Source organism: Crinia signifera, chromosome 19, assembly GCF_055691185.1.
Source record: "Crinia signifera chromosome 19, ASM5569118v1, whole genome shotgun sequence".
Taxonomy (NCBI): Eukaryota; Metazoa; Chordata; class Amphibia; order Anura; family Myobatrachidae; genus Crinia; species Crinia signifera.
Window position 1 is genome coordinate 42,408,564 of NC_139226.1, and position 13,310 is coordinate 42,421,873.

Below are 13,310 nucleotides of genomic sequence, written 5' to 3' on the forward strand. Positions count from 1 at the left end.
AAGTCCGAGGATCCTACTTGGAAACAAGAGGACCGACCTACGCTGGAGGATACTTATAAGTATAATTTGCTTCCACAGGTACACAAAGGATTTCTTCAGGACCGGACGGATGGACGGAAGTAGACCTACCTACAGGCTTAACATAGGTAAGTATCAGTATGAGTGGGCTATGTATGTAATAAAGTTTTATTGTTCTTGTGTCTCAGTGTGTTTATTTAACTATTTGTATTGTGATGGAACTACAAGTTCCAGCAGACCCTATAATGCCCCACATGCTGGGACTTGTGGACTTGTGGGGAGGCTTGCTGGGACTCAAAGTTCCACAGCAATATACAATAGTTTTAATCTATTTTTTACACCTTTATTAGCCTGATGCCCACTGCACAGAGGCATCGGGGACAGCCCCGGGCTTGAGCCTGGGCAGGTAAATTCTGGAGGGGGGGACCCCTTCATTGGGGGGTTCCTACTCCCCCAGGACCCCTGCCCAGGCTGACCAGTCAGGGGGTTAATGCTTTGGCCGGGGGGACTTGTAAAAAAAGTCTCTTCCCCGGTTGTGGCATTACCCTGCTGGCTGGTTGGGCCTGGTGCTGGTTCTTAAAATAGGGGTGACCCCTAGTCATTTTATCCTCCATATTTAGGAAACCAGGACTGGCCCTTGGGCGTGGTGCTGGTTTAAAAAAATCAGTGTATTACATATGGCCTCTTAGTAAATTAGGAATCACTATTCTTTTGAATGGTGATTCCTATTCGTATTTCCCGATGGCGTATACATTCGGATTTGTAAATACAAATACAAATGTGCCATAAATATGAATGCGAATTGACGTATTTTCAGTATAGTAAATCCTGAAAATACAAATTTGTAAAAAAATAGGTGTATTTTTGTATACGATTACGAATACACCTATTTTTTTATGAAAAAGCTTACTGTATTTATACTGTGGCAGGGATGGCTAACCTTTGGCCCTCCATATGGTAGCGAAACACGTGCGCATCGGAAGTGAGCCTGATATCAAACCTTCTTCATGTTCGACCTCTGACTTGGACAGCCTCCCGGCAGCGGGGAATAGGAACGCATACTATATACAGTATATATCGCATGCAAAAGGACCACATACAATATGTCAAAGATGTTTGCATAGTGTATGGGGGGCTTACATTTCACTGTCCATTTTCTATTTTTGCTATATTAGTCTATGGGTTTTCTTCTTACTAGCACTGTAGTGATTATCCGGGCTTGGCTGTTGCTGATCTGGCAATATCTTATGATCCAATTATAAATGTCTACAAATATATCACTGAAGTGCAAAAGTAAAGCTTTCATTTACAGATGTGTTCTCAGTCATCTACACAATGGCAGAGGTATATATTGGGTGCTCGGTGTGTTATGTACATGGGCCCCTGCATCCAGGGGCGCCCACACACTGCAGACCCTGCATTCCTTTAATTATAATCATCGCTCCATCAGCCCAACACTGGCTGCAGAGCTGCAAGTAACACTGGGAAAATGGCCGCCATGGCCATTTTCAGGAGTCTCAGGCATTTGCAATAGGGATGTCCCCAGGAACATGGCACGGGCACCATGTGCCGGGAGACCTGCACCTGTAAACTATACTTTGGTCCAATACCAGAGTCTACTTCACTGTTGGACAGGAAGGGGCCCAATAGGAGCCTGCACATGGGCCCTGTCCTCTGCATTTACAGTAGCCTCATAACACCCGCAGCACGAGAGAGATGCCAGGTCCTGTGAAACTCTGTGTCTGGCATCTTTTGTTTTTGTTGCTAAAATGGCACAATGCAATGCTACTGAAATGCATTTTCAGCTGAAAAGGTGCCTAACGCTAGTCTCATGGGACCTGGTTTGCTGAGAGGGGCTGTTTGGTGTGACAGCAACGATGTATGAGGACATGTGTAGATGATTTGCAGACACAATACACACAACGATGGCAGTTTCATACCGACTCTCATACCCTAAGAATGCCCCACAAGCTTTTATACCACAGGGGATGTACAGTGTACTGAACATACTGAATCACATCATTGTATTGTCAGCATAATTTATGAGAGACTAAGGGCCAGATGCACTAAGCTTCAAATGTGATAAAATGGAGAGTGATTAACAACCAACCAATCAGCTCCTGCCTGACATTTTTCAAACACAGTCTGTAACATGACAGGTAGGAGTTGATTGGCTGGCTGTTTATCACTCTCCATTTTATCACTTTTGAAGCTTAGTGCATCTGGCCCCAAGAGTTTATCATGGCTTATGGGCCTAATTCCGCATGGATCGCTAATCAGAGAATTTGCAGTCGACTGCATGCAATAAGTCGACGCCCAGGCAGAAAGAAGATTCTCCACAAATGCATCGCAAACAGGGCCGCCGATAGGGGGCTGCTGTGGGTACAGCTGTCCCGGGCCCTGGCCTCTGGAAGGGCCCGGGCAGCTCATTTTGCCCATCGCAAACCCCCCCCCCCCCCCCCCCGACTGCCTCCGCAGTGCACTGAATGAAGCACAGGCTTCTTCAATGCAGGACGCCGGCAGCCAATTAAAATGCTGCACCGCCATTTCAGCCAATCAGAGCTCATGTACCGTTAGCCAATCAGGGCGGCTGCCTGTACATTAGCTCTGATTGGCTCACCAGCCGGTGCTGCATTTTAATTGGCCGCAGGCTTCCTGATTAAAGAAGCCTGTGCTTCGGGACCTGCAGCGTTCAGCAGGAGGGGATGGATTGCAGGAGTCGGGCGGTAAATGAAGGGAGGGGGCGGAGGGGCCCAGACTGGAAATCAGTCCGGGGCCCCAAAATTCCTAGTGGCGGCCCTGATCGCAAATAGTTTAATTCACATCTGTACCTGTCTAGGGCTTCCACTTATCTGCTCAAGAATCAGGCTGGAAGTAGTCCTCACTGACATCAAACAACAAAATGGCGGAACGGGCACAGCTGTGGTCTGCAAGGGTCTTGGAAATGTTTTGCTACTTGGTACATGGGGCTATATTCTGCTAAAGGCCCAACTTCGGATAACCTGCTTTAAAAATATACAGAATGCTGAAGTGAAGCCATCATGATAAGGAATTAAACTGGTATAACAATATATTTCTTAATCCATTTCAGTTAACCCTTTTTCCTTTCCACGCGATCGCGCATACACTTTATTTGCTCTTCAGTTGCTTTTGGGGCTATTCAATAGGTGCACAATATTTCACTCACCGGTTCAATGCAGCAGTTAACGATAGCGTTGAGGGGTGTCAGATCCGACTTTGTTTAAAGTCAGATCTGTTTGGTCGGAAACGGCCGCAGATCGCCCAAATTCACAGCCGTTTTTGTCGATCCAAGGACTTTCCAACACTCGACAGCTGGAGCATTTGAATTCAGACTGTCGAGTTGCTGTTGGATAAAAAGAAAACGGACCGGTTTTCTGACTGTTGGGATATTCCGATAGTCGGAATCCTATATGGAATACCCCCCTTTGTCCGTACTTTCCCTGAAAGATGAGCTATGACTTTCCTGGCTTTGGGTTCACTTACCACTTTCCCACCAAAAACCCAGGTCCAATCCAGGTTTCCAACCCGGGTCAGACCCTGTTTCCACTGTACCTAGGACCCGGGTTAGCCGAGGTCAGCCCTGCTGACACTAAACCCAGGTCTGGCCTGCATGTCTCTCACATTGAGGCAGAACTCTGTATAGATAGCCAATTAGCATAACCTGGGTCGAGCTGTGTACACTGCACAGTTACTGGATCTGTAACCAGGGTCACGCAACCTGGGTTATTTTTTAAGGAACTTATACCAAGCTGCAACCTGGGTAGACCCAGCAATAACTCCGGTTATTGAGCCAGTGGAGAAGGGGTAATATACTAATTTCACTTTCTATGAGCAGGGCCGCCGAGACGGGAGGGAGCGGGTACTAATTACCCGGGCCCGGCTTGCTGGAGGGGCCCGGCGGGGGCCCTGGTCCGACCCCCTCAGTCCCTCCCAGGCAGCATCAGCAACACACACATACAGCATGTGGTGTGCTGACAGCAGGCTCAACATGAGCATCTCACTGACAGCGCGAGAGCTCATGCTGAGCCTGCTGTCAGCACAGCACATGCTGTAGGTGTGTGCTGCTACTGCTGATGGGGTGGGGGGATAATAACACTCCCTCCTCGACTTTAGAGGGTTTTTTTCACTCTTTCAATGTAATAATAATACTTTTTGGGGTGTGGCTGAATAGCTGGAGGTAGCCACACCTCCCACAATTAGGCCACACCCCCAATTGTTACCGGGGCCCGGCATACCTCTCGGCTGTCCTGTGTATGAGAGGAGTATGGCTGGTTTATCCTTGTTGAATTTGTTACTTTATCTCTGCTGCTCTCATCCATGCCTCCTGACCCTACGCTGAACTCAATTATTTGTTCAGAAGATATATTGTTGATCTGTTTACTGAGGGAATTTTCCTACTTACCCGTCTAGTGAGGTCATTGTATCATCCTTTAGGTTCTAAAAAAAAGCTGTTGCTGATAGTCAATTTGTTTATTCTTAGATCTTCTTTCTGTATCCTCTGGAACTCTCACTAAGCGGGACTCAAGAAGCATGTAATACTATATAGGGGTGCAGTGTCTGCAATATGGGGACCCATACATCCATTATAGATAGGACATCGGTTCTATACTTTGTACTGGGAAAAAATAAGGCCATATCTCCAGAACGATATAAATACATTAGAGACTGTACAAAGAAGGGCAACAAAAATGGTGCATGGCCTACATCACAAAACGTACCAGGAAAGACTAAAAGATCTTAATATGTAGAGCAGAGAAGGAAAAGGGGGAACATGTTAGAAACTTTCAAATATATCAAGGGTTTTTATCAAGGTACAGGTGGGAGACATTCTTCACAGGAAGAGGAGCAGCAGAACACGAGGACATGCACTGACACTAGAGGGAGGAAGATTCAGGGGAAATGTGAGGAAGAATTACTTCACAGGAAGGGTAGTAGATAAGTGGAAAAGCCTCCCATCAGAGGTGGTAGAGGCAAATACAGTAATTTAAACATGCTTGGGATAGGCATATTGATATCCTTACAAAAAAATAAGGATCAAATATTGCTCGAGGTAACATGTTTAGAACGAGGCAGACTAGATGGGCCAAGTGGTTCTTATCTGCCGTCAAATTCTATGTTTCTATATTTAGTTTAGAGAGACCCAGAAGAGGAAAAAATTGGTTGGGGCGATGCTAAATTCTTTTAGCCAATAGTCTGGTTCCATAATTTGTCCTGCATCACCCTAGGCTATATCATTAGATCCTAATGCAATGATTAGCTGTTTGTTTTGCCCACAGCATGGTGGCTGCCACTGTATCTCGGCAACTGATACATTTTAAATCTGATACCCTAGGTCACGCTCCTAAAAACAACTAATAATTGTATTCTCACACTTGCGTAACCTTCTTCTTGTATTACACTGGCTAAAAACAAAATACAGTTCATTAATCATTAGGATTCCAGAAGGGAACCGCTTTTTGCTAAACGGGAGATTTCACGCTGTGCATATAAAACATGCAATTAAATCTGCCCTTTAGTAAATCAAGCCCTTGTTAGTTATTATAAAAACGCAATTAATCAATTCCCTTTGACCACTGGTAAATTTCGGTACATAAAATTAGTGTGACTAAAACCAGGTTGTTAAATCTCAGCAAATTACCTCCTAAAATATTCCATAATCAATGCCCGCGAGATGAGAATTGTCCATCATTAATTCATTAAGTATTTTTGCCGTGTTTGTTTTTATTCTGCAAAAAAAAAGGGTTCATGAGCTCCGGATGACAAAACATTTAACATGTAAGGGCAGCCAACTGATGCTCTGCTTTTATCTGTTAAGTCTCTTATTGAACCTGTGAGTTCTCCCTGTGAGATTTTCTGTCACTGTTTGGGGAGAAGCTGTCAGGACGGATTACCTCCGATCACAGCTGTCACCTGTGTTTATCGGCCAGGCCGCCTGTTCCAGCCGTCTTATGTAAGAATTGAGTTGAGGTGCCGCCACCAGAATCCCTGAGCTAAAAATACCGTTGCTTTCTATTGACGTTTCTTTCTACCTGCAAGAAATAATTGCTGTGCTTAAAGTGCTTTCCCTGCAATGGTCTGGATAATGAGTCTGTTTCATGAGGAAAAAAATGTTTTGATGGATTTTTTTTTTATTATTCAGATGACTTTTAGTCTGCGGGAAACTTGTAAATAGAAATTTGAAGGTTTTTTCCCCCCTAAAAGATTTAAGGCCCCCTTACATTATGCGATTTGGGCACGATTTTGCCCGATTCGGATGAATCGGGCCGTGAAATCGTCCCAAATCGCATATGGTGACATCCCCTCCGACCCGATGCGCGGCCCCGTGCGCATCGGATCGGAGATGGGAGGTCGGACGGGCTGCACATAAGATTTGCTAAATCTTATGTGCTGCCCGGAGCCGTGCTCCCCCACAACAGGGGACCTACCAGAGTCAGGCGCAGGGAGCCGGGCAGCATCAGCGGGAGCAGGGGGGGGCGGCGCAGAGTACCAGGGAGCCGGGCAGGAGAAGACGCTGCAGCAGCAGCACTTCAAAAAAAAAAGGGCCATACAAACGCATAGGAAGCCATTCATTGGCTGAGACCTCTCTCAGCCAATCGCTCATTGGCTGAGAGAGGTCTCAGCCAATCAATGGCTTCCTATTCGTTTGTATGGGGTTTTTCTTTTTTTTTGGAAGCGCTGCTGCTGCATCGTGTTCTCCTGCCCGGCTCCCTGGTACTCTGCGCCGCCGCCCCCCTTGCTCCCTGCCCAGCGGCTTCCTGCCCGGCTCCCTGCACCCCGACCCCCCCCCTGCCCACTCTCTGTTTGCGGGCATATTCCTGCTGCTGTCCCCCCCTCCCATTGTCCCTGCAGCTCCCCGGGAGTGGCATGTGATAAATCGCATGCGATTTATCACATGAAAACTTGGCACATGAAGTGCCATCGCATGTGATCCCTCCCGGGGAGCTGCTGGGACAATCGGGTCCGACTTGTCGTTATGACAAGTCGGACAAATGTAAGGGGGCCTTTAGACATTTGAGATCATTTGCAGACTGGTGACATCATCATAGTCCTGCAGGTGATGTTGTGATATCGCACTACTGTAGTTAGGGATTCGGTATGAAATCCCGATGGTCAAAATCCCGACATGGTCAAAATCCCGAATGGGTCAAAATACCTACAAGGACAAAATCCCGACATGGTCAAAATCCCGACAAGGTCAAAATCCGGACATATAGAATGTACAAGAGAAAAAGTCAACATGACTTTCAGTCGACAGGTCACGAGGTCGACATGGGTTTTTTCACTTTTTTTTTTACCCAAATGTGGACACAGTCGACATGGACACAGTTGGAAGTGAACCGCAGCCCCTCGCATCGCTCGTTTCACTCGCAATGCTTCGGGCACACTATTTTATTCTCCCACCATGCCCTAGTGGATGGTAGGGCATAAAATACCGCCTGTCGGCACATGTCGGCTCAAAAAACAGTGAAAAATCCCATGTTGACTTCGGGACCTGTCGACCGAAAGTCATGTTTACTGTTTCACCTGTACATTCTATATGTCGGTATTTTGACCTTGTCAGGATTTTAAATGTCAGGATTTTGTCCTTGTCGTTATTTTAAATGTCGGGATTTTGTCCTTGTCGGGATTTTAAATGTTGATATTTTGACCATGTCAGGATTTTGACCATTGGGATTTTGACTGCATCCGGTAGTTAGCGTAGTTACCCACTGGCATGCAGTGCCGGTGCAAGGCGCCGGAGCGCCCCGGCGCTCACCCGCTCCACGGGTATAATTACTCCCCCCCTTCAGGAGGAGCTCGGGTCTAGCTCAGCGGGCGGGAGGGAGGCCTCGCAGTTCAGTCCCGGCGCAGTGTGACTGACATCTTCCTCCACCCGCACTTTGTACAGCCGCTCAGCCGGGCAGCGCTGAGCACTTGGCTCACCCTCAGACGCTGCCCGGCTGAGCGGCTGTACGCGGTGCGGGTGGAGGAAAATGTCAGTTAACATGCACCGGGGTCCGGGACTGAACTGCACACAGCGCAGCGAGCCCTCCCTCCTGCCTGCTAAGCCAGACCTCCAGCTTTCCCTCCTGCCCTGCTCCCAACTACCGCCCCCCAGTGGCCAGCGCCCTAGGCAAATGCCCAACACTGCCTAGTGGTGGCGCTGGCCCTGCTGGCATCGAGAAAAGCCATTGACGCCGCAAGTAATGGAGATTGTATTTACCATACAGTACTTGCCAGTGTTCAAAATTGCAGTCACGGAAGTTTCTGAAGGATCAATGGGTGTTTCATAAATCGAATGGGTCTGTCTGCAAGTATAGTTTTCTCCTGAATCCGACAGCAGCTCAGAAGAGAGCTACGTACCACTGAGGGGATATGGTCGCTAGGGCAACACTATAAAGGTTGACATACATTATGTCGACCACTAAAGGTCATCAGGTCCTGAAATAGACGCATGACACATGAAATAGGTTGACATGGCTAAAGTCGCAGGGTCATAAGGGCAACATATGCATTAGGTCAACAGTCAAAAGGTCTACATGAGCTTTTCACGTTTTGATTTGAGCCGACAGGCGGTATGTCATACACTACCCTCCACCAGGGCGTGAAGGGAATATATAATAGTGTGCCTGAAGCATGGCGAGCGCACCGGTATAGTGATCCGGTGTCTATGTCGACTTACGTGTAAATTCGGGACATTTAAAAAAACCTCATGTTGACTTTCACATGTGTCAACCTTCCGACATTAGCCATGTTGACCTTATGGAAATCTGAGCCATGAGTGAATACTCTATGTATCACGTCAACTCAACAGCCCTGACATTAAATCAATAACACCTACATCCCGAGGACAATGTTTTTGGTAAGCATTGTATCTGGGCAACCCGTAGTGCTTTTGCGCTTTTCGGAGATACACACCTGGAAAAATGAAGGAGAGGTGGTTGCATGGGAAAAGCCCAGTTATATTGCTTCTTACACGTATTGCCAGCCGTAGTAGTGCCCAGTAAGGTGGCCATACACTGGTCCGACTTGTCTGATGCACAAGCTGGACCTGTTTTCACTTGAACCCCCCTGGCAGCTCCCCGGGAGGGCTTCTATATGATTTGATGATACACTTGATGTACCATTTTTTATATGATTTATTGCATGTAAAAAAAACTCCAGGGAAGCTGCCGAATGCAATACATCCCAGGTTCTGAACCGCACCCGCGATGTGCCGCTGATGCTCTGATTCTGATTGATCATAAGATCTCTAGGATCCGATCCGATGTCAAACACCTCAAATTTGGCCGATTTCATCCGATATATTGGTCCGATCCGTCGGAAACTGGTGAAATAGGGCCAAATTGGATCTGTGTATGGTCATCTTTAGTAGTAGTAGTACGTTTATTTATAAGGCGCCACAAAGTGTCCGCAGCGCCGTACAAACAAAAAAACAAATTACAAGGTAACGTACATTACACATTATGGCCACGGTTTAAGTGTCCGCCCCCAGGTAGTTCCTGCCCAGCCCTGGATATGTGCACTGCAGCCAGGAAGTGTTATCAGCCTCTGTGTCCGCTTTTGTAGCCTTAAAAAATACATAAATGATAATTAATACGTGCCACTGTTTTATTTTGTCTTCCAGATACAACACATTACCCAGGCCTATGACACAGCAGTTGTCCAGTCCTGATTTTACAGGTCATGTGGATGAAAAACCAGATCAAGCCACCAGCATCGGTCAAATCAAGCCTGAGCTGTATAAGCAACGATCGGCCGATGCAGAGATGAAGAAGCTGGAAGCCACGAGCTGTGGACGCATTAGCTTCATCCTACGCTATGCCTATAACACAGAGCAGCTGGTGGTAAAGATACTGAAGGCTCTAGACCTTCCAGCAAAGGATGCAAATGGGTTCTCAGACCCGTATGTGAAGATGTATCTTCTGCCCGACCGTAAGAAGAAGTTCCAAACTAAAGTACACCGTAAGACTCTTAACCCAATCTTTAATGAGACATTCCATTTTAATGTGCCCTTTAATGAGCTCCAGAACCGCAAATTGCACTTCAGTATCTATGACTTTGACCGATTTACCCGGCATGACCTCATCGGGCAGGTGGTGTTGGATAATTTGCTGGAGTTCTCTAATCCTACGGAAGAGAGTCCTATCTGGAGAGACATCTTGGAAGCTAGCTCTGTAAGTGCTCAAAGGGAATTTGTTGCCATGATATTATTATTTCATTATACATATTATAATTATTTCTGTTATATAATTATACAATGTCTTTATTTTTATTATCCCCATTTTTGTTTCTTTACATTCCGGGGAGGGTATTCAATCTCTGATGATATTTCCGACAGTGGAAATATCATCAGTTCAGTATTCAATCCAGGCAGGGAATCGCCTGCTACAGACCCACCTCCCTATGGAGGCGAGTCTGTATTGTCTGAAACGGCCGTGGATTGTCGAATCCGCTGAAGTTTTTTGACAAAACGGCAGAGTTTTCACCAATCCATGGACTTTCCAACACTCAATAGTCGGAACATTAAAAATCTTACTATTGAGTTATGTCGGATCTGACAAAAAACATCTGGGATTCCGACTGTCGGGACGATTGAATACCCACTTGTATTTTTGCCTCTAATGATTATTCTTCTTGTACAAAATGAAAAGGGAAAACTGTTCATCCAGAAAATGTGCTGCTTTAAAAAAATATATAGAAAAGGGATACAGAGAGGAAGCATTAAAATATGTATTATCCTTATAATAAAGTAAAGGTGCCCATACACGTTACAATATCACATCTCATCGCATCTCGGTTTTGCGATGAGATGAGATGAGATCTAGTACATAAAGTGTGTACAGCACATACTTTTTGTACTAGATCTCATCGCAAAACACAGATGCGATGAGATTCTATATTGTATACAATATTGTATACAATATTGTATACAATAATTGTAACTTGTATGGGCACCTTTAGGTTTAAATAATGCTAATTTCTTAAAATAAGTGAAATAGTATTTACTAATGTATTTAAGACAATACTATCTATATAAGTTATGTAATACTGTGTGTGTGTGTGTGTGTGTGTGTGTGTGTGTGTGTGTGTGTGTGTTAGAGTACACGCTTGCACATAGGACCTGACCAGAGATTTACAGTAAATCAACATTCATGCATGTCTCCAATAATTGATGACCTGTGCATTTGGCGGGTGAGGAACAGTATTTCTAGACAATGGGAACATAACTTAAATCACTTTAAGTAGGGTGGAAGTCTATAAAAGTCATTGGCGCGTTTCTCCACTCCATTACAACACGTTCCTCAGAAGGCTTATCACTGTATGATGTCACATGTTTGGGGGAGGGCTGGCACTGGACAGATTATTGTCCTGCAGTTATCTGGACAAGTGGGTGGCATTGCATAAGGGTTTTCTACTTTCCAGGGATCAAGGACCCCAAAATTATTTACTACCATGCTGCTATGTAGTTACTATATGCAGCAGCCTTACCTGTTTCCCTATGAAATATGCTCCATATGAAACAAAACTACAAAAAAACAAGTTCCAGCTCAAAATGATGGCATACTGGGGTTGTGAGCAATTGGCAAGTATTTAGGTAAAACCGGAACATCTGGGCCCAGGGACATCGGATCGGACTGGCTCCCTGCAGCAAACTCTGCCATTTTGGAGTTTGTAGTGCTCGACTCCATCCATTACTGTCCTGGGGGACAGGAACTGTCTGGGGGGACTGTCTGTGGGGGGGGGGCTGTGACAACTGTCACCAGGATGAAATTACAGCCTACCTGTATGGTCCAGACAACCGGATAATATGGTCTCCCTCCCTGATGACAGCTGTTGGGGGGGGGGGGGGGGATGTACACGGATAATATACAAGCTCCAGAAAAGCATAGTTTGCAGCAGGAAGCCGGTCCAGTCCGGCGTTCTGCTGTCCGGACCATTCCTGTTTTTACTCATTCCTTTTTTTCTGTCTGTTCATCAAAGACTAAATCCTGGAATATCTGCTTCTCTGTTCATCCTTAACGTCTTTGTTTAGCAGATAATCTGTTTACTTCTAAACGAATACATAAATGAGTCTTTCTGGCTTCAATGATCACCCGTTCCTGAGCCATTAATTGGTTTATTTGCTGTTTTTTTTTCCTATTAACTTCTTCTTCTTGAGTGGCTGCAGTCCAATCAATTCTTTAATCAAAATAACCTTTATTGGAAGGCAAAGTGGTCTGTTATGCTAGCTTCAGTGTAATCTCATTCTGTAGCAGCACAGCCATCTTTGTGCAGTTGTGTATAATAATAAAATCCTCGAGATAGACACAAAAGTATGTCACACAGGAAAGGATTTAGCACCCAGTATACAAACCACAGGCAGTTCTATTGCACAGGAATAGGGCAGTAGTAACTTTGGTGCCCATTTATAAAGGATCGCATTTATAATGCAATCTGGGCGGAATATTACTATCCCCCAGGCACAGGGCTCCATTTTAAGTGAATTTGGTCCAGCAAAGGGAGGGAGTGAGATCAGCTACATTTGAGTGCCGTTTCCAGAGCTTAAACGGCACCCGAATGGCACCTCCCACCCTTTGGGGGTGATATGATAGACTGCATAGTTTGATTGACAGGAAGCTGGCATTTAGTGGCAGAAACGTTTTGTGGGTGTGCTTGTGAAAAACACAGGTGTGTCCAGGCGGTTTTTTGGGTAAGTCTCTGACGTCAGGGATGACCACTCCCAGTCTGGTTTTTGAGCAGATTAGAGGAAACTTTAGACAGGCGCAGAGGGAAAAAAGTTAATTTTTTGCGGATATTCTTGAAAATATTGCTATTTTATTAAGTTACTTAAGCATGCGCCTTAAATTAGGGAACATGGCCTATGCCTGCAGTGCTCCCGTGAGGCCACGTCCCCATTTTCACCGCTGTTGGGGGCATGGCCAGAGCTGTGAGAGAAGCCCCCATTTCCTTTCTGCAGTAACTAGATACTGTACAGAGCAGGGACCGACCACAAAAAATGGGATGGTTCCTCAAAATCATGAAAATTGGAAGGTATGACATAGTGATAGCATTAGTTTCTGTTCTCTCCGTGCCCAATGTGCCACCGCTGTGATCTATAGCAGCCAGCAGTGGGTAGGAGCAGAGCAGAAGTAGTATCTGATCTCTCTGTGCCCAATGTGCTGGGCGCTGCTCTATAACCGCCAGCAGTAGTGGGCAGGAGCTGAGCAGCGGTAGTGTCTGCTCTCTCCATGCCCAATGTGCCGCTACACTGCTCTATTGCCGCCAGCAGTAGTGGGCAGGAGCTGAGC

The 13,310-nt window shown here is 45.9% G+C and overlaps 1 protein-coding gene across 2 annotated transcripts in view; it reads left to right on the top strand.

Moving 5' to 3' along the window:
• The window catches only part of SYT3 (synaptotagmin 3), a 216,628-nt gene that overhangs the window by 153,340 nt on the left and 49,978 nt on the right, over window positions 1-13,310 (top strand). For both annotated transcript variants that reach the window (XM_083162445.1, XM_083162446.1), the window contains exon 6: window positions 9,647-10,196. In XM_083162445.1, the coding sequence (XP_083018571.1) occupies window positions 9,647-10,196 (550 nt within the window). The remainder of the gene's footprint in view (window positions 1-9,646; window positions 10,197-13,310) is intronic.